Below are 21,647 nucleotides of genomic sequence, written 5' to 3'. Positions count from 1 at the left end.
TTTTAATTGAACTTGAACTCACATTTGATTTGAAAATCAAATAAAGTGACAAAGAATTTGAACCTCACTTTAACTTAAATAAATCATAAAATGAAATGATTTGAACACAAGGCAAAGGTGTTGAAGATTCATTTTGACTCAAACTGATTGAGAACCTCAGTGGATATGATGGACATTTAATTCAAATTCAAATGATCAAAAACTCAAATGAAGCAAGTCTTTTGGAATGAACAAGGCATATCTTGGGTTTTGACTCGAATGTGCCTAGAACTTTGAAGGTGAACCTAAGCATAATTCTTAAGTTTTGAGGATCAACTTTGAACAGTTGTTTTGAACATGAATGAAGAAAATGAGCAAGGAAGGACTGTCCAATAAATGTTAAAGAATTTTAAGAAATGGTCATTCATCCCTATCAAACAAAATATAAATTGCTTGCACTCTGCATGGAACTCTTTGGACAACCATCATGCAAAATTGATCGTGGAAGTGGATAGTGGAGTGCATCTTCAAATTACGAAATAGTAAATCATTATACACGTCACCTAAAGTGAAGTGTATATAGAGGCATATTATTCATTTCAATCATGAATGCATACTCACAAAGATATGAAGAATGGTGAAGCGGCTCATTAGATTGGATATCAGTGGTCATCTATAAAGCACGCAATAGCTGAACATATAACATGGTAGAGTTGCTAATAATTTTCATGAATTTGTGGCTAAATGGCCACGAAGGGATCTGCTCCATATATGACTGACCTCCAATGCACGTGGATCTTGTGTGAGGTGCATCCCTGAGAAATGTAGAAGGAACTTTCTAACTGCCACAAAATATATCTTAATAGGTGGCAGTCCACACATGCATGAATGTTATATATACTCCAATCAGTAATATCCAGTACTAAGTAATTTATACTAGCTCCCTACAAGCAAGAGTAATATGGTCCTTACACAGGATTCACATACACGACTACATGTCAATAGCGAGAAAATGCCAAAAGACCACAACAAGTGTAGCTTCTATAATGAAGGAGGACGATTAGTTAGTGCAGCTAGATCCCGTCTGAATAAAAATCCACAAATAGTGTACTGCATCAGTCTACGCGTAACGAGCAGCGAACAACTCCATTCAGAACGCTGCACGCCACCGGATCTGCAATCTCCGACAGAGCAGATCAGAAAGGCGTCCACATCACTTTTCAAAATACCTCCTGCGTGACCTATAATTGTATACACATAGGTACAACTAAAAGGGGTAAACCAATATAGAAACCCGCATGGGCCCGGCGAGCGTGTTCATGGTACACTACGTGAGTCTAGGGATGCCTGCGCGGGCTTGACCATATTTGATTCTAGTATCGGAACCCGTATCCTGCCCATATACGGGTCAGTAGGGATCGACAGGTCGACCTCTCAACAAATATACGATATGCTACGATATCGATAACTTTGTCATGAATATATTCTATATTAGGTCCTTTTAAGTCCTACAATAATGGAATTCACATCAAAAGGGTACAAAGCCTAGAAACCCGATCCCTGTCGACAGCCTCATCGACAGAGGTTGGACAGGTTTCAATCTCCGTAAAGTGAAATGACCCCAAACACGCTCGATGATGGCCAGTGTTGAATTGCGATACGTCAACCGGGGGGTTTTTAAATATTTCCAAATATCTCCAAAATATCCCAATAAATCCTTATTTCAAAATATTTCCATAACTTCCACCCAAGTACCCCTAAAAATCCTAAAAATTCAAGAAAACTCCACAAAAAATCTCAAAATCTCAAAATTCCAAGAATAACTTAAAATGAATATAAATCATCAAAACACTTAAGCACAATAATTCCATCCGCAGACAGTGTCGAGGGGCGGACAATTCATAAACTCTAAGCTCACAAAGGAGCCAAATGGCCTAGTGAAATTATACAGGTTCCATTCTCAACACTCTTGCAGTAAGGACAGTGTACTGATCCTCTAACCGGCAGTTTTCGCCGCCAAAGCACTGCAAGGTAAACGTTATGACCAGGGCCCCTCTGAACCGAGTGGTTTTGCCGCAAATGGGCACCAACAGATAGCGGTTATGCGGCCAGAGCAATACGCTCCTTAAATGCGTTAAGATCCTTGAGATATGAATCAATTTAGGATATGATCGATAGGGCCCAAAGCCTCTGTTAGCTAAAGGTGGTATATTCAAATTGTCCCCTTAGGCAAATACCAACCCCGGTCTACAAGGTTCCCTTGGACGAAGCAAACCATGGCTGCCGCAAAGATCCTTCTGTCCGATTGGTCGCACTTACTCCTGACGTTAGTAGACAGGGACACGATGGCCGGAACGACGGTAACCTGGATTTGATCGGGGTCTATCATCCATTCCCCCACCATCTGCTTTAAGTGTTAGATGGGTAAAAATTTATTTAAAATATCAAATCTTCCAATATCCAAACTCCTAAATTTCACAAAACTCAATGCCAAAATTCAAACAATATCATCTTTCCAATTCCAAATCATCTTGCTGCTCTATATTGCCAGATAAACAAGTATTTATAAACGTATCTGATTGACTAGACTACTTAATCGAAAGTTCTCGTCTCGTGATCGGCAGGGGTAAGTTAACTATACGGGGGCTTGCGCCTATAGGAAACCAGAAGCTCGATCATAAAGTCCTCGCAATGAGGGCGAAATCTGTGGGTAGTGTCTTATCTACAAACCCATCTGCCCTTCAAATTTACGGTCGGAACTATTCAGTTAAAACTCCTCGCCAAAAAAAAAAAAGCGCGGCGGAGGCCGGGTGCCAGAATTTTCGGAGCCACAGGCACTGCATGCTTTATGGTCCGAATTCCATTAAAAAGAAGCATAATAGCTAAGTTAAGTGTGCAGATGAGGACCTCAGGTGGATGAGTGCTTTACCCTTAGAGATAGGATACGAAAGAGCATACTAACGTGAAAAGGTTGGAGTAGCTCCAGATAGAAGATAGATTGAGAGAGTCCCTAGACTGGTTTGGTCACATAAAACGGACGGCTCCGATGATCCCGGTTAGGAAGAGATAGAGGTATATAGATTGATCTTGATGTTAAGAAAGGTAGGTAGGGGTAGACCTAAAAAGACTTGCTTAGAAAATTTTAGGAATGACCTTTCTTTATTAGATTTAAACGAGATTTTGACTTTTAATAGGACACAATGGAGAAAAAGTATTCATATAGCCGACCCCACGTAGTGGGTTAAAGGCTTGATGTTGTTGTTGTTGTTGTTGTTATTATTATATGTTTTTAATACTTCACACTAATTTTTGAGAAACTCATTTTTGTAGAACTTTATCAACATATGCTTCTGAAAGTTTTAGCTCACCGTTTTGAGTCCAGGTTGTTGTCGTTAGATGTATCAGATTTTGAACTTGAGGCAAGTAAATGCTGCTATCTTTATTCTTGCATATTTATGACATGCTGATTTACTTTATTGTTAATTTAGATCAAAAGCAAATATGGATTAGCAATCAAAGATTTTATAAGTCCTCAATAACTTATTTATATTATTATTGCTAAACTGAGTATGCAATGTTTTAGTTGCATCAATTGGATAAAATTAATTCCTTTTATATGCTTTATGGTTTTTTATATATGATGACAATATTCTTGTTAGACATCTATATACATGAATTTTAATTCTTATGCATAATCTTAATGATAAAGTTTTTTGTAAATATGATTAATTTATAATATTTTTTTTATTTATTCGTATGCACTTAGTGTATGTGCATTTATACTAACTCATTATTCGTACGTCTTTCTTTATCCAAGTAGCATAGCAGCATTATCCTTTACCAAAGATTATCGCTTGTTAGCCATTGCATCCAATTAACTTTTTAAGAGGAAGATATATTCTAAGCTAAAAAACAATGCTTATAATTTCTAATTTAACATCTCATAATTTGCACCATGCTAATTAACACTGCTCTATTTTTAAGATGTAGTCATGAACAAGATGCTATCTATCTTTGGAATATTAATGAAGTTGAAGTCAAGCCAAAGTTAAACAATTCCTGATGATGTGCTCCCCTATAATTGAAAACTCATAAATTTTCTTCCTTGCACATTTTGCTTCTAAGCATCAAATTTTCTCTTAGATGTAGTTTTTATGAGCTCTCCCGGCCCTCTTTATCTTCCATGAAGCAATAGACATCAATACCTATATAATATTTATATTAATAAAATAAAATATTAATTGTTAGTCTCGCCAATATGTCGATGCGAATATAAAGCTAACTTGATTTGCACTTTCTGTATTTATGGTTTTGAATATGTAGAAAATTTTTCTTATAACTTTTCCTCCTATTGGTATTTGTTTTTATGTAATAGAGGTTGTAACATATAGCTGTTTTATTATATTTCTTCTACGTCAACGACATGAACGTCGACAATTCACACAAGAAGAATATGTTCCATGTCTTTAACCCTAAGAAGCCCCTTTTCTTCTACGTCAATCTCGCTAAGGTATAGCATCGACGACAACTTTATTTGATCTTGCCATTATTATAGAATTATGTATTGTTAGATAGGTTTTTTTTATTCCTTGTTTCTTTGAAGTCAACTCATTATTTTTATTGAGAGTGCGGAGTTGTTATTGTATTCTTTGGCATCATATTTTTTGTGTTTTGGCAAAAGAGGGTATTGGGTAGATATTTTTTGTTAAATCTATATGTTTTAGCAATCGTTTGGGTTGCAACGCATGCCTCTTTAAATTATATTTGTTTTTATTAATTGTGATTATACAATTGATTTTATATTTTATTTAATTTGATTGTTTTCTTATTTAAAGGTATATGCATCACAATGAAATTGAGTTTTCTGCTTTGGAATGAGTGATTGTTTCCTCAGCTTTGTGAAAGTGAGAAATGCATCTGTTTTATGGGGCCACTGTTTACTTAATTTTTTTTTCTCATTTTTCTTAATGTTGTTGAAGTTAGTTTGTAAGGAATTCTGGAATTCTTCAACTTATTGTAATTTACTTTCTTACAATAGAATGATCATATCTATAGTTATATCAATTGAGTCAGTAGTTCTCTTTTTGATGGTTTTAATTTATTGTAATTTACTTTCATTGTTTGTATGCATTTTTTTCTTACATGTAAGTCTTTGATAATTGATTTGGTATTGAATTTTAAAAAAATATTAATATATTTTCTCTATTATGATTTTAACGTAAATATCTAATTTTTCATTAATGTAATTAATAATTATAATTATTTATACTAATAAATTTAATAATTTTTTTACAATAATATAATTAATATGATTTTTTATTATTAAAATTTTATTTACGTGCATTTAATGCACGTGCAACAAAACTAGTTTATATTAAAGTCACTAAGGATATGTATACATAAAATTGTTACATGTGTTCAAACACAAGGTGGTTTGATCGAGTATTTTTCTATTTCAATCGGATTACATCAAGGATTAGCTTTTAAGCCCGAATCTTTTTGCTTTAGTCATAGATGTTCTTACAAAAACATTTGCAAGAGGATGTACTAGTGTATGTTTTTTAGTGATGATATTCTTCTTGTTGATAAGACTAGAGAGTGAGTTAATGAAAAACTTGAATTATGGAAGTCAATCTTAGAGTATATCTAAAAATGAATACATTGAGAGTAATTTTAGTAATAATGGATCTAGTGGTAAGATTGTGACATTAGGTGATCAACTCATTAAAAAAGGCATGTTTTAAATATCTCGGGTCCAAAGCGATGGTAAAAATAGATGAAGATAACATTAGTAGAATTCAAATTGGATGGTTGAAGTAGAGGAATGCATCAGGTCTATTGTGTGATAGAAAAGTACATCTCAAACTTAAGGGAAATTTATATAAGTTGGTGAGACCTTTGACGCTTTCTAGGGCAAAATGTTGGCCCTTAAAAGAGAAGCATAAAATTCAGTTAAGTGTTGCAAAGATGAGGATGCTCAAAGTGGCTTTACACTTAGAGATAGAATGTGAAAGAGTATATACGTGAAAAGATTGGAGTAACATCAATGGAAAATAAGATTAAAGAGAGTCGCTTTAGATAGCTAGGCCATATAAAATGCTAGCCTTATGATGACCCTATTAGGAAATAAATGTATTACATCCTGCCTATGTTAAGAAAGATAAAAGTATATCTTAAATATTTGGTTAAAAAGTATTAGAGATGATCTTTTTTTATTAAATTTAAATAAGAATTTGACTCTTAAATAGAATACAATGGAGAAAAATAATTATGAACCCAATCCCGTGTAGTGGGATAAAGGCTTGTTGTTGTTGTAGTAGTATCTATTACTACTAAAAACCATATAAAAAATGGGGCCAACAACCAGGGGTTATAAAAATGTAAACAAAAGGCTTAAGCAAGATTCATTCTTTCTGCATAAGGCTATAAATAACAATATCAAAAGGATGCGCGAACACTACCATAGCATTCAGTACGCCAACCGATGTCAAGCCTACTTGAATAACATATCAAACCAAAAGCTCGCAACAACTAGTTGGCACATTACATACTAATAAAACCAACTCTTGGGCAATGAACAAGCAGTAGTGGCATGTAAATGCAATACTCACGAGAAGCCTTTTCTCTGAAAGCAGCTTTTTAGACCAACAGCATCCAATGTTTCTTGGGGAAGTTTCCCCACGGGATCAGGGTTCCTACAGGTTAAACTATTTACTAATGAGAAATACTGCATGATGATCAAAAACAAATTATTCTTAAAGCCGCATATATACTGATAACATATTAGTAAGATTTTTTATTATGATAATGCAAAACCTAATTGCTAGCTTATGGGAACTTTTTTCAATAGTTAGAAACTTCAGAGCAAGGTAATTTCTAAGCAACTTCATGACCCAGATTACCTTTCTTATCTCAACACAATATACATTACAACTAGGGAATAAGATAAACGTGAACTTGCATAGTTGCACCTCACATCTAGCCGGCCTACTTTAACAGGAATTGCTGGACCTCCACATAGAAAGACTGCTTCAGCACCAGCCACCGCAATGAAGTCCGCCCAAGATGCTAAGAAAAAATTCCCAAAAGATGGGAACAGGGTTTCATTTAAGCAAATCCCTCACCCAAAAAAGATAATTTACCTTGGCAAATTTCGTCAACTTCCCTCTTTGCTTTCTCCAAGATCTGAAATGAGATGGAAAAAGAAAGAAATAGGTAAGAAAATACATAATTATGCCTCAAGAAAAAGATTGGTAAGGAGCAAAATTCTTGATGCCCGTCGATTTAAGCAGCATATACATTTTCCAATTTGTATGTATATGATTTTAGTTCCTAATACCAAAACTTGAGTTTTTTATCACTCCGAAAGTATTTATATAAGAGAAAACACAGGCTTTAGGAAGCTCGAAGCAACAACCTTTAAACTTTTACTAAGACCAACATTTTCAGGTCTATCAAGTTCATAAAGTATAGATCCATTCATGCCACCTGCAACAAAACATTCAGAAAAATAATAGAACAGCTAAAGTACAGCTTTCTTAACTGCCAACATGCAAGAAGAGAATGATATAAAACCAGTGATCCATATTACCCCATCAAGTATAGCATTTCATTTTATCAAAATGGGAAACAACATTATAGACCAGAAATCAGAAAATTTAAGTATGATGGATTATAAATCCACAAATATGCACCAAAATTGCACCTAGACGTATGGGAAGCCTTTTCTCAAAAAAATTAATAATAATAATAATATGAAAACCTGAGTGATCCTCTGTATCATATGTTCCAGCATCATGGAAAGCCATGCGAAGCACACCAGCAGCTTTAGCCTTGGACAAGACAGCCCTCAAGCTGTTTTGAATAGTCGACAACTTGGCTGCATGTAACCTTTGCAATCGTAAAAGAGAAAATATTTATTTTAAATCCATGGCAGCAACAACAAACTTAGAAAACAGCACATCATAAAGAAATTAACAATGTAGAAATAAAACAAAGTTTAATAAAAAGTTTAATTCACATAAAATTTCGTAAAAATCAGAAAAAAAAAAACTGTCACTCCATTCTCCTTTAGAAATTGTGCAGAAAGTTTTTCAAGAAAGTTTGAAAATCAAACAAATTTGGGGAAAAAAGAATTAAGTAATAGTTTAGTGATTCGAACACCCAACCAACCGTGTTGTATTATAAAGCAAAATCCTTAATCTAAATGCAGAAACCATAAGATCATGTTTGGGTAGTACGGCTTCTGCATTTAAAATACTATTTGCCCTTTGCTTGGTAGTTTCTTTAATAGCTTGATTAAAAACTGGTCTTACTGCTTCACTTGGAAGTAGCCTAAATTGCAAGTCTAACGGCTTCCCTTGGAAGTAGCCTATAATTTGGCTTTTAAAATTTGTTCGCTTAAAAGTTTCCCTAGAATGTTGATCAAATGTGGGTCTTACTTTTTTTTTCTGTTAATCAAAGGATCTTCGTCATCCGGTCTTACTGCTTCACTTAGAAGTAGCCCGTTAGGTTTGACTAGCAGTTACTTATTTTTGCACTCTTTGCTGCATTGACATCAGTGTTTTTTTCTACTTTAGTGATTTTTTACATACAGTACTAACGCTTTTTTTTCAGTACTAGTTTTTTTTTTTTTTTATTGTGCTTACAGTAGTAGCTTTACTTATAGTACTTCTCCCCTTTTCTTAGCACTGTAGTTTTACTTTCCATACTGTTTTTTTTTTTTTTACTCATGCCTACCTGCTTGCAGGCATTTGGAACTAGCAGTTGCAGAATGCAGGAGCTTGCTTGGAGTTGAGTTTGGAGAGTTGGGTTGTTTGATAGCTTTGTTCAAGGTTGTAGTTTGTTTGTTTAGAGTTTTGTTGTTTTGGTGTTTTAGTTTTAGTTGGTATGAGTTGTACTTAGGTTTGTTTAGTGCAAAGTGCAAACATTATTCTTCTATAATTAATTAATTGATATTTTTAAATTAGTTAAATAATTAATTAAAAAAATTATTATTGAGAGCCCTGGTTACATTTGAATGAACTAATTAATATTTTTATTAATTGGTTAATTAATATTTTAAATGAGTAATTAATAAAAATTTTTATTAAAAAGCTCTCTTGCTCAATCAATCAATTAAATTACTACTACTACTACTACTACTACTATTATTATTATTATTATTATTATTATTATGCTCTTATTCCTAATTGTTTCAAATAGAAGAGATTAATTGGCGTGAGAGTCTATTCGGCTAATTAGATGGATTGGGATTGTTATCATTTGGACATAGAGGAAGGCGGATCGGGCTGCCTTTGCCGTTTAGATATAAAGAGAGGTGGAGGTTTTGTTCATGTGTGGAGCAGGCTAGCTTCCGCGTCGGTTCAGAAGCGTGCTCGAATCTGACGTCGACGATGGGAGCAAGCGTACACGCATGGTTGCAAGTATGGCGTAGGACACAGAGGTGGGAGTAGTGGTGATGTAGAATGGAAGGGGTCAACCAAAAGAGGGGAAAAAGGGAATGCGTCCACATACGGTGAACGTGTCCACATACAATGAATGTGGACTTAAGGAATTTCCAAACTTGAATTATTAAGAAAATGAGAAGGGAATTATGATAAGTCTTTAATTAAATTCAAATTGGGAGAATTAAGGAAAGCCTCTTAATATAATTCATCTTATTTTAAGAAAGAATTTCAAATTCAAATTAATTTCAATTCGAATTTGAAAACTTTCCAAACTTAAGATGCAACGAATAAGGAAGGCTTTGAATAATCAATTTGAAAAGTGGAGGGAAAGAGAAAATAGGATGGGGGTAGGGTCGGCGACTAGCATGATTATGGGTGATTGATATGAGGGGTTAAAGATGGCTATATTTAGAATCTTAAAATAGGAAAGTGGATTTAAATCAACTCCTATTTAAAATTCAAAATTGCATAATTTGAGGGACTTCCCTAAAATAGTTTTCCTCATTTATGAAATAAAATTCAAATTCTTCAATTGAATATGAATTTAAATAGTTTCCAAAATTAAAGGGAGTTAACTTAAGAAATGATTTGAATGCTAGATTTTGAATCTTGGAGCCAAGGGAGGGATGATGGCCGGGAGCTTTGGGAAGGGGATTGGGCCGGCGATTGGGGGTCTTTTGGCCTAGGGTTTGGGTGGAGTTTTCGGCCAATAGGAGAAAGAGAGATGAGGAGGTGGCGGTTAGGAAAATAAGGAGAATAGAAGAAGAAGAAGATAAAATCATGAGCCCGGACACTTCCTGCGGCTGACGGGTGATGCGTTGTCCTTCATTAAGGGACTTCAAGTCACGAGCCCGGACCCATCCTGCGGCTGGTGGAAACTACGAATCCCTCCCATAGGAATCTCACCTAATACCTTCCAAGAAACACAATTGCAAAACAAAAATTTTATTAAAACTCCATCATGCCTAATACAAGAGCAAGGGCCTCTATATATAAGCCTTAAAATAAAAGAAACTAAAAAAACAACTTTGCCCCTTGAGTTTACACAAGATAAGACTCTTACATAAGGGTAAAAGTGGAAAATGCACAATTAAAATAAAAAAAATACAATTAATAAACTAAGATAAAAATGGAGTGATCTAGGCCGTCAATCTTCATCTCTTCCTTTGATTAACGTCCACCGTCGGATGTCCGTATCAAGTGTTTGACGGGTTTGTTTGGATCGAAGGCTTTGGATGCAGGGTCATTTGTGAGCGGAGCAAATAGAACGAACGGAGCGAGCCATTTGCAGACATGTTCGCGTGTACTGGAGATGATAGGAATGAGGTTCACCAGGCTTCGTTCACAAGTCAGATGAGCGGGCTTCAGACCCGGTTAGGAGAGTAAAGATATTAGATTTGACTTATGTTAAGAAAAGTACAGGCAGACCTAAAAAGACTTGGTTAGAAAATATTAGGAATGACCTTTCTTTATTAGCTTTAAACGAGAATTTGACCTTTAATAGGACACAGTGGAGAAAGAGGATTCATGTAGCCGACCCCGCATAGTGGGATAAAGGCTTAATGTTGTTCTTGTTGTTGTTGATATGAAAATTCAAAATTTTGAAATTTAAATTTTGGATTTATGGATATTGAGTGAATATTAAATTTATTTGCATAAAAAAGTAAATAAGCATTTTGCACTTTTTATTGGCCGGCCAAGTCATTCGGAGGGGTTAGTTACATGGTGGTTACAACCTCCCTCTTTAAATTTAAGCATATGGTCGGCTCCCTCTTCCCTTTCCCTCTATTTGAGCATTTTGAAGTAGTTGGATGTAAAGACTATAAATATTGGCTGGAATGAAATGAAAATGGATGATGCGTGAAGAAATTTTGGAGCTATTTTAGAGTGAGTGAGTCTTGTTGCTCAGCTACTCCTCTGAAGAAGTTCAATGATCTCTTCAAATATAGTCATTTTGGTGAGTGGTAGACTTGCATATTTGTTTAAATCTTTGTTATTTCTTATTGTAGAAATCTTCTACCATCTCTCCTCCACTCAACATACCAATTTCATATCATTTATCTCACAAATTTTCATCCAAACCCGCATTGGAGGTTGGAGGTTGTCCGCCATGGGCTACTCTAACAAGGTCTAGTCTTGTTCATTTGGCTATTTGGACACATTAAACCCATTGAAAAATTGTGTCAAACATCAAAATTCATCTAACAATTTAGAATATTATTATTCACATCACCGATGGATTTTCATTATTTTTCTCATGCGAGCAACTAGACAATATGGGTGTCCTTTCCTAACAATTTGGACATTTTGGACATGATGGTGCAATTTGTTTTGTGAAAATAGATCATTAGGCCAATTTCACACAACGTTGACTTGTAGGTCATAGTTTTTTGACCACCTTCACTTGAATTGATCACAAGAGGACCCCCTTGGGTAATTTTGAGGTTCAAATGGAGGTCATTCAGGCAATTTTGCATAGCATCACGCTCAAAGCTCACTATCTTTGTCGTCTGAATGACCCGAGCATGAAAGGCATATCTTTGATAATTTTGACGTTTTGAATGCGTTAGTGCAATCTATTTTGAAAATAGATGGCATTTCAATGATTTACGTAGCATCCGGGCATGTCAAACCTGCTTTGCCTTGTGTCGTAAGTCGAATGTCATTCTTGTCAGATGCGCTTGAATTAGTCGTGAAGTATAAATTAGGGGTCAACATGATTTTTGATCTGGCATTTTCATCCTAGTCTCCCCCTTTCTCCTAGTTTAAGAATTTCTATAAGTTTTCTTCCACATTGCATCCTACATTCCTTCTATTTGAGGCATTCATTCATTTCTTCTCACTCCCTATCTTCTCTTGATCTTCAGCCATACCACACTCTTCCGCCACAATCTTCATTTTGGAGTATCAAAATATAAATTTGGTATCAAAGCATATAATTATTTCTTAACTCCTCATAACAAGCAACATTTCTACAAACTCTATGCAAAAAAACCACAATTATTTTTCTCAAAACAAGTTAGTGAGTGCTTCCATTTATCACTTCCTCATCAGCACACATGCAACTCCGCTTAATCAGGCGCTCAAACACATCCATGTGCAATCCACAGCAACAACCTGCACACGGCCTCTAACATCCTTTAGTATCTCTTACAACCCCATCAAGATGCTTGCCACTACATCTCTAGCCTTGTCTCCTTCAAAGCCATGGCTAAGGTTGCATGTTGTGCCTCCATCTATGTTCCATCCATCGCAAGTATCGAAAGGCTATTTGATGACATCCTCATCACCTCCTTTATTACTATCACATCCTCATCTCATCGTTCATCGTGAAATTGGGAAACACTAGCTGATGACTTCAAGTTTGATATCACCTTGCCCAATTGATATTGTTCGCCCTAAATGCCGCACAAACTCATTAAATGCATCACTCGATCATCTCATCCACAATTTTCACACCATTCCATGTTTTCATATTCACTCGCATGCTTATCGCCTGCATGTCCCATCCATGTTATCGCACTCGCATCACCTGTTCTCTTACATCTCTTGACCGCATAACCCATTGTAATCACCCCTCGTCACATAACTCATTGTAATCGCCCCTCATCACATAACACATTGTAATTTCTCATCTGCATCTTTTGCTCATACACCCTTGCTCACTTGCCTATCTAACACCTGCCAATTGAATCCGAACCCATAAACCCTACAAAACGCCTTGGGTTTCAACCTAACTTATATCATCCACATAGTCCAACCCAATCATATGCTCAAATAAAAAAATGTTTGAGTTCAATCATCCAACAGTTTAGTCAAGATGGATCAATCTAGCAATCAACATGACGACTGCTAAACTTCTAAATGTCTTTTCGGAGTATTAATAATGTTATTTCAAATGAATTTCTCATTCATATTATTTAGGATGGAGGTGCTCTACAATTAAAGTAGAGACCTCCAATTCTTCCTTCAGTAATAATGTAACTCTTTGAAATAAAGTTATTTGCCGTCCAGGGCATTGATGCAATACAAGGCAGCCTAAGTCCATCTTGAGTTCATGTTTTCATTATCATGTAAATGTCCTTGTTGTTGAAGCTAAATCATGAGTGGTTGTTGTTAGTTCTTATTAAGACAATTATGTTATTTCATGTTTGTTTAGGGATAGTTTTGTCATTTTTCATTAGGTCAGCTTCTATAAATAGAGCCTGGAGTAGGTGATTTAGTAGATTGAAGTTCATAATAAAATAATAATGGCTTTTGCTATGACATTATTCCTAGTTAGTATTCCCCCTTTAACCTTGAGGTTTCTTCAAGCTTTCTACCTCTTTATCACGTCATTCTTACTTTCTCACTCGCCTTCTGCTCTTGATCTCCCCAGTTCTATCATAGCTGTCTCAAAAAATTGTGATTTGCGGAAAGAAGTGAATCCTTAGGTCCCAAATGATGATGCACAAAAGTCACCCTCACAAGACCATTGTAACAACTAAGAAACAACAACCTCATTGTGCTGAAGTGACAGCACAAGAATTTGCATCCATACAATCATCAGCACAAGTTTTAACAAGTTCCTTTCAATTCTGCTTCTACCTCTCGAAACGTGCAAAAACACATGTAGTCTAGATAAACAAAGTACAAGATTGAACTGCTTGATTTTTTTGGATTGGCAACCCTTTGGGTCATTTCAAGGAGACAATCATAAGTTGGCTTCTAGAATTTGGATCACTTAAGCCCTTCTTAAAATTGTACCCATCTGCAGTATGTGGAACTCACAAAGGTCATTTGGATAAGAGCAGAACTGAAAACTAAAGCAAAACATAATTGATAGTAAATTGACAGAGATTCTATATGATAGCTAAATAGTTCAGGAAAAAGTTGATACCAATAAATGGGAACTAGCTGAAACACATAAAAAAAAACTGTTCAGCTTGGTTGAGTTCCTAATCGAGGACCGATTAAGTTCTAATTTTCTGGAATCAAACAGCAATGTTTTTTTTTCTCTTCTCTTTTTCTTTTTATTTGTATGTGGACTGACATGCATGCCACATATTAACTTACGTTTCTGGCAAAGCATGTGGAGGAAACAAAAAGGATGTTGAGGTCATAAATAAAAGCATTCTCCTTCCTGAAGATGTGGAATAGCAACTTCCATCTGCACATAAATAAGTGATTTAAGATAAACCACGTAGATAGTTAAATTGTGGAGGCTACAGAATATATCTAAACAATGTGCTATATGCTTCAGGGTTGCACTTTCTAGAAGGTTTGACCACTGGCATCGAATTGGTAGCTTTAATAGTGTACGAAACAAACAAAACACAAGGATGAAACAGCTCTAAATAATCACATAGGGATAAATTCAAGAAGAAATTAAATTGAGCACAAAAATCCTTCATAATGTTCATCAAGCACTACCACATCAATGACCAACGTACCCATGAGGTTTCATCATTTTAATATTCATCAATTTTGTCATAAACACATACACCGATCTGGGCTATTTGAGTTCCCCGTAAGCATAACCCTTGTCAATTCATCAATTTTCTCATAAACACATACACTGATCTGGGCCATTTGAGTTCCCCGTAAGCATAACCCTTGTCAATATTTCTTGTTGGAACTTGCCGAAAACAGCGCATCTCAAAACTGCAAAAGCTGAAGCAACTCTCACCTCTATAGATGAAGATGGCCATCAATAATACTCCAAGCTTGAGTACCCTCTGTCAGTGGTAATCATGAAGTAATAAATTCAGATGGCTAGAAAGAAAGGCAATGAAAAATGTGTCCTCTTCAACACCAGGGAACACAAAAGTCTCAATCTAGCCGTCGAATGGAGCTACAAAGTGGCCTCAGTTGCCACCTGACCATCACTGAACGGACCATCCTGATATGAACGCGTAATAAGGACCTCATGTCTCAGGAAGTATGTAATCCAAGTATACAAAGAGGTGAATGATTTTTCCCATCAACCTACTAGTCCGAAATGTTTGTGTTAGGACTTGCTGGCAACGAAGCATCATTCAAGAAAATTTACCTTTAACAACCGAGTCACTATGTTTTTTCTCCCATTGATTTATATTAAATATCTCAAAAAAAACTTCTCACACTAACTAAAATGGCTCAAATAGCACAAAAGTCCTTACGGCTTTTATAAAAAATTAAAAATATGAAAAAACTACATTGAATTTATTGCTTGATTTTGTAAAAAATGTATAAATATATAGAGTTTTTCAAAAGTATTATAATGGAAATAAATCAAAACTAATTAAAAAAATAAAAAGAGTTCCAATAAAGGGTCGCCGGCTAGAAGTGGAAGGAAAGACACACAAATTGCAATCTAAAAGTTATGGATCGATCCAATTACTAGAACCATTAATTCTTGTGCTCAAAAATCCTATCGAGATCTTTCAACACTCCCCCTCAAATAGAATGGTATAAATCTACCTTTCCAAGTTTGCATAAAGAATGGGGTTGCAGAGTCATTTGGTGAGAATGTCACAAGATAAATTCTTCTTGCCATATATGATAAATCAACTCACTTTTTAATTTGTCTTCTATAAAATGTCTATCCACCTCCGCATGTTTGGTACATTCACGTTGTACTAGATTATGAGCACTGCTGATGGAAAATTTATTGTCACAATATATATTCATTAGCCCTTCCCATTTGATTTTTAAATCTTCCAAGTACATTTTAATCGATAGAAGCTCGCATATTTCTTGGGCAATCGCTAAATTCAAATTCAACACTATATCTTGAAACAATGAGTTCGTTTTTTCTTCTCTATGTTATGAGATTTCCTCTAAAAACATATACAATATCCAAATGTAGATCTTCTATTTATTGATGATCCTGCATAGTATGTATCAATATACTTTCAATTTATTAAATATCCTGCCTTTTTTTTTTTTTTTTTTTTTTTTTTTTTTGCATGAACTTGATTTAAAATATCTAAATATTCTATGACCAACTTAAAGGCTTAAGAATGTGCATGAATTAACTGATAAAACTTACAACGTGACATTAGGACAGATGTCAAATAGATCAGTTTTCAAACTAATCTTTAATATTTTTCATATATACTTCTTTTCCTTCTTCGTTTGCATCCAATTTTTGACCTAAATCAGCTAGGGTTTTACAAGGTTTGCAATCAATCATTTTTACTACTTTTAGAAGATATATGACATATTTTTATTGAGAAAGGAATACTCATTTTGATTAAACAACTTCTATTGCACAAAAAAAATTTGAGAATGCTCAGCTCCCAGATCTCAAATTCTTTGCCAAGTTTTTTTTTTCCTAAGAAACTATTTTCTCTATTGTCATCGCATATAACAATTATATCGTCAACATATATAATTATAATTGAGATTTTACTATTAGTGAAATGTTTTATGAAGTAGTTATGATCCTCTTTGTTTTGTTTGTATCCAACTTCATTCATGACTTCTATGAATCTGCCAAACCATGCTCAGAGATTTTTTAAGACTATATAAAATCTCTTTTAATCAGTACACTTTATTCTTTGTGAAAGAACTATCAATCCATATGGTGGATCCATATAGACATCTTAAACATTGCCTTGTAAGAAAGTATTCTTCACATCATACTACCACATGAATCATCTATGATTATTTATAAGAGAAATTAGGACATGTATTGTATTCACTCTCGCACACGGACAAAAACCTTTTTGTAATCAATATCATAGGATTGAGAATATCTTTAGGATATCTATCTCACTTTATACATTTCAGGCTTCCATTTGCATTATATTTAATAGAAAAATCCATTTTAATTAAACAGTTTTCTTCCCTTTGGTAGCTCAATGATCACCCAATGGGGTATCAGGCTCAGTAATGTCCTCCATTCATACATGTTTACCATTATGTTGCTTGTGGATATAGAGATAGATAATGCACCCAAAGATTTTTGAAATTTTTTAGAGGAAGTTATTTGTCGGAAAGAAATCAGCTAGATAATTTAGAAGCAATTTGTAGATAATTTAGAAGCAATTTGAAGCCAATTACTGTTGAGAGTATTCTATTGATTAGATATGTAACGGTTAGAAATGTTTCACTCCAGTGTTTTTTTAATACTTAATTCTAGAATAGAAGAGTCCTTGTGATTTCTAAAAGATGGCATTTTTTTTCTTTCCACCACTTAATTTTGGAAGTGTCAGGAAAAGAGGATTGGGAGATGATATATTCGTTTTAGAAAAAAAAATGACAACATATGATTAAAATAATCATAAGCATTATCAGATCAAAATATCTTAATTTTAGTATTGAATTATCTTTGTCATAACAGTAAAGATTTTAAGGAAGCGCAATACTCATCATTATCCTGAGTGTCTTCCTTCAATTGCATGATTTAGGAGTTAGAATCATAAAACTTTTTCAATAAACTTTTGAACCTTAATTGCTCAATCTTAAAATCATACGATGCAGGGACTTATGGTTGAAATCAAAAATATTGTCCCATTCAGTAGGAGGTGATATAACAATCAAATGGATCTTCGCATTCTTCTGACTTAGTTTAGGTTGAATCTCATAATGGGGTTTTTGAAGAATTGGTTTGTTATATCCTGGCTTTATAAAAAATAATTCTATGGTCTTTTCTTTATATTTGAATACTTACGTGTTCTTACAACAATAATGTATAACATCTAAGTCATAAAGAAAAGGTCTTCCTAGAAAAATATGTGTTCTGTTAATAGGAAGAACATAAAACTATATGTGATCCTCAAAACTATCAATCTTAATGGGTATTAGGCATCTAGATGTGATGGGTAATGAGGTCAAGAATATCGACTTGTATGGAAAGGCTTAAGATGGGCTTCAAATTTTAAATTGATTTTTGCTAGCGTATGAGTAGATATAACATTCATTGAACTACCCCATTAATGATTAATTTGCACCATTTATCTTTACACACGACATACATATATTCATATATTATTGATGACTCTGTTGATATAATAAAATTTTATTCCAAAATATTTGTGTTTACATTTATTCATATATGATTTTTTTCTACTTGAATACAAAATTATGCTATTTGACCTTGACTCTTGAGGTTATCCCATGAGTTGATATTAAGTCCCTTCATCATGTCTCATGTTATCCAAGTGTATTGTCATTCAGACTCAGGGTGTGATAGAGTGGCATCAAAGGCTATCTATTTGTATTCAGCATACCTTTTTTTTTTTTAATTATATGATAGCAAAATAGATTCATTTTAATTCATTCTAGTTATTATATTTATATATTAGCTTTTTTATTTTATTTTACTTTATTTTTTCCTTGCTTTGTTTTATTTATATAGAATAGCATCTAGGAGAAGAAGTGTTGCCATTATTAGTACTAGAAGTAAAAAGAAAGTTAATTGTAAGGGATTTGCAAAACATCTCAGCAACTATCCCTCGTTGTATCCTTTTCAGAAGGACCACATCTCCCAAAGCAAAGTCGCACCTGCAATCTACAACATCTTGAGAAGGGGTCAAGTAACTCTCCATGATTCTCAACTTGGAAATTGAGGATTTTTTTTCAATCTATTCTACACCAAGCAAAGGCATCTTGTAGTTCGAAACTCTCTTGAACACCTCAATGACATCACATATCAACCATTATTGCTTCAACTGCTTGAGATATTCTTGTCAGATAAAATTTCCAACTGATATCCTCTAGAATTCATCATCCCATCATGCATACCACCTCGCACACATAGGGTGCCACGTGTCCATAAATAGCATACAAATGACCCTACTCTCATAACACCTAGCGATAGGAAATCCCCTCGAACATGCTGTATTATGGCTTTTTAAACTCATCCAACGGCTACAAGGTGATCTTCTTTAGCCTCAAAGGCCTTTGAAATCCTAGCAACATTTCCAAACTCTTTAGTTCCTTAAAAAAAAACCAACAAGACAACATAGTACAGTGTGTGAACTATCTTTGGTTGTTATAATACTCATCCCTTTATTTGTTTGTCCACTTGGCTCTATGGGAGGGACACTATAAACTTTTCCTTGATTCAATTTAGCACATTCCGATAGGGAAGAACTCAAATTAGATTTAGGCATTTCCATTGAACCACTCTACAATCTTGTATTCATTGTTGATTGTGCTCTTGTATATCTATGCTCACTTTCTCATTATATCACTCTATAGCAATTCAGATTGGACATTTTTAACATCTACCTTTTTGAACCCTTGAGAGGTGTCATTGTCTAACGCTACTTAACCGAGTATGCCGAACAATCTCTTCGTTCCCATTTTTAAACTTTCAATGCTCTCAAATGAGAATACAATCGGCAAACATATTTTTTACATGAGTATTTGTTTTTTTACATAGAAAACAATAACTAAAGAATCAAATCATATCTGGAAATTAAAGCATTAGGATGCAGGCACACACGATCCCCAGTCCCCACCGTTATGGTTTATAAAGCACCGATGAGCACGGATGCAAAAAGATAACAATTTCTTCTTCATATTGACTAGACGAAAAAAAAGAAACGGTTCATTCAATTTGCGCAGGGCATTTCTCTGAATCTTAAATCACAAACACGTTTTTTTGCGACACCAAAATCCTTTATACACATATATTGGTATATCAGCTTACCGGAATTCTCGTAGCAGCGGGCCATGTGGTGTAACGACGAAATGGAGACCGACGGGTGCTGGTAGATGTTTTCGAGCTGAAGGCGAGGGCCATGTGGGGTAAGGCTAGGGTTATGTCGTGCGGCGAAGCCGGAGGTCGTGGAGGGCGCGGGGAAGGAGAAGGCGTGGGAGACAGAATAAGGCAGCTGTAATGGGTGATGTTGCTGATTAGGAAGAAGCGGTAGGGATGATGTCATCCACATCGTCGACGAGTCGAGGCTTCGGAACCTGGGGTTCTTCCGATTTAGAACTTGGAGAGATGGAAAGTGCTCGGATTAGCTGAAGCCGAACCTCATCGATTCAACTGGACTTCGACGCTTGGAGTTCCAGTCTTAGAATTTTTTATTAGGTCCTCTGTAACGTAGACCGTGTGGCCCGACCACCCGATCCAGACGGACCCCAGATTGATATGTATTCTCTAATTTGTGCAGATCGGAGTATTATTAGGTATGGCTCGATATTACTCGACAATAACGAGAAATATCATTATGTCAAGATCAATACTTAGCAATATCGAGCAATGCCGAGCAATACTAAGCAATACCCGGGTTTTGCTAGGTATTGTTAGTTATTGCTACGTATTGTTCGGTACTGCTAGGTATTGACATAGCAGTATTTCTCACTATTATCAAACAATACCTAGCAATACCGAGTAATACCTAGCAATACCCAAACATAGCAATACTGGGTTCCGATCTGGGTCGGGTCGTCGAGCTATGCAATAAATAATAAGAGCACGTGGCAACATGTTATTGACCTCCAGATGTAGAGCTACATACGATGTCTGAACCTAATAATTTTGGCTTTGTGGCTGCAAGATTTAACTCAAATAGTATTTATTAAATTCGAATTTAATAGTAACGTTTGAAATAGTTTATTTTAAAAATTATTTTATATGATGAAAATTAAATTTTAAGAAACTATCTGATTATTTATTTTATGAACTAAATCTGTTTAATTGAATAATATTTTAATAATTATAAGATGAAGATGATATCTTATGATGTCTGTTAAGCATATTTTAATTTTAATTTGATTAATTAAATCATGTGTAGTATAAGATAGTATTTTAATTAATAATTAATAATGAACTTATTAAACTGTTTAAAATATTAATTTATATTTAATCAAATTAACTCAACAATAATATAATTGTAACTAAGCTAGTAATTGTAATTACTTAATATTAATTCTTTAGATTAATTCATTTTTAATTAATGTATTTATATCTCATTTATTTGATTAAATATTACTCATTGTAATTTACACTTTTTGTCAACTCTAATTAGATTAATGAAATTGTACTTAGAATACATTATTTTTTTTCTTAATTACTAATTGCTACATTATTAAACTAATTAAAATCTTAAAAAATATTTAATTATATTAATCAATTTAAGGTAATAAATTTTAAATAAATTAATATTACTTATTAAATTTGATTATTAAAAATGCTTTTTTTAATAATATTACCTATATCACAAATAATAATAATACTTATTATCTCAAACCCTAGTTCCTAAAACTCTCCTTAATGGCAAACACAAATTAAAGATA

General features: G+C 34.3%; 1 protein-coding gene across 1 annotated transcript; it reads right to left on the bottom strand.

Moving 5' to 3' along the window:
* Positions 1–6,586: 6,586 nt before the first annotated feature.
* LOC110102819 (putative L-ascorbate peroxidase 6) lies at positions 6,587–20,451 on the bottom strand. The gene is made up of 7 exons (XM_020831299.2): positions 20,053–20,451; positions 14,484–14,577; positions 7,742–7,869; positions 7,397–7,467; positions 7,122–7,164; positions 6,951–7,047; positions 6,587–6,674 (listed from the first exon to the last, which is right to left on the bottom strand). The coding sequence occupies exons 1-7, from the start codon at positions 20,291–20,293 to the stop codon at positions 6,587–6,589; spliced, it is 762 nt and encodes a 253-aa protein (XP_020686958.2). The 5' UTR covers positions 20,294–20,451.
* Positions 20,452–21,647: the final 1,196 nt, after the last annotated feature.

Source organism: Dendrobium catenatum, unplaced genomic scaffold (assembly GCF_001605985.2).
Source record: "Dendrobium catenatum unplaced genomic scaffold, ASM160598v2 fragScaff_scaffold_1056, whole genome shotgun sequence".
Taxonomy (NCBI): domain Eukaryota; kingdom Viridiplantae; phylum Streptophyta; class Magnoliopsida; order Asparagales; family Orchidaceae; genus Dendrobium; species Dendrobium catenatum.
This window is presented reverse-complemented; position numbering and strand designations above follow the sequence as displayed.

Coding starts and splice junctions, on each gene's coding strand:
- LOC110102819 (XM_020831299.2), bottom strand. CDS start 20,293: ATGTGGATGACATCATCCCTACCGCTTCTTCCTAATCAGCAACATCAC. Junction 7,870..14,483: donor CCACATGCTTTGCCAGAAAC/GTAAGTTAATAT, acceptor ACGATTGCAAAG/GTTACATGCAGCCAAGTTGT. Junction 6,675..6,950: donor GTAGGCCGGCTAGATGTGAG/GTGCAACTATGC, acceptor TTTAACCTGTAG/GAACCCTGATCCCGTGGGGA.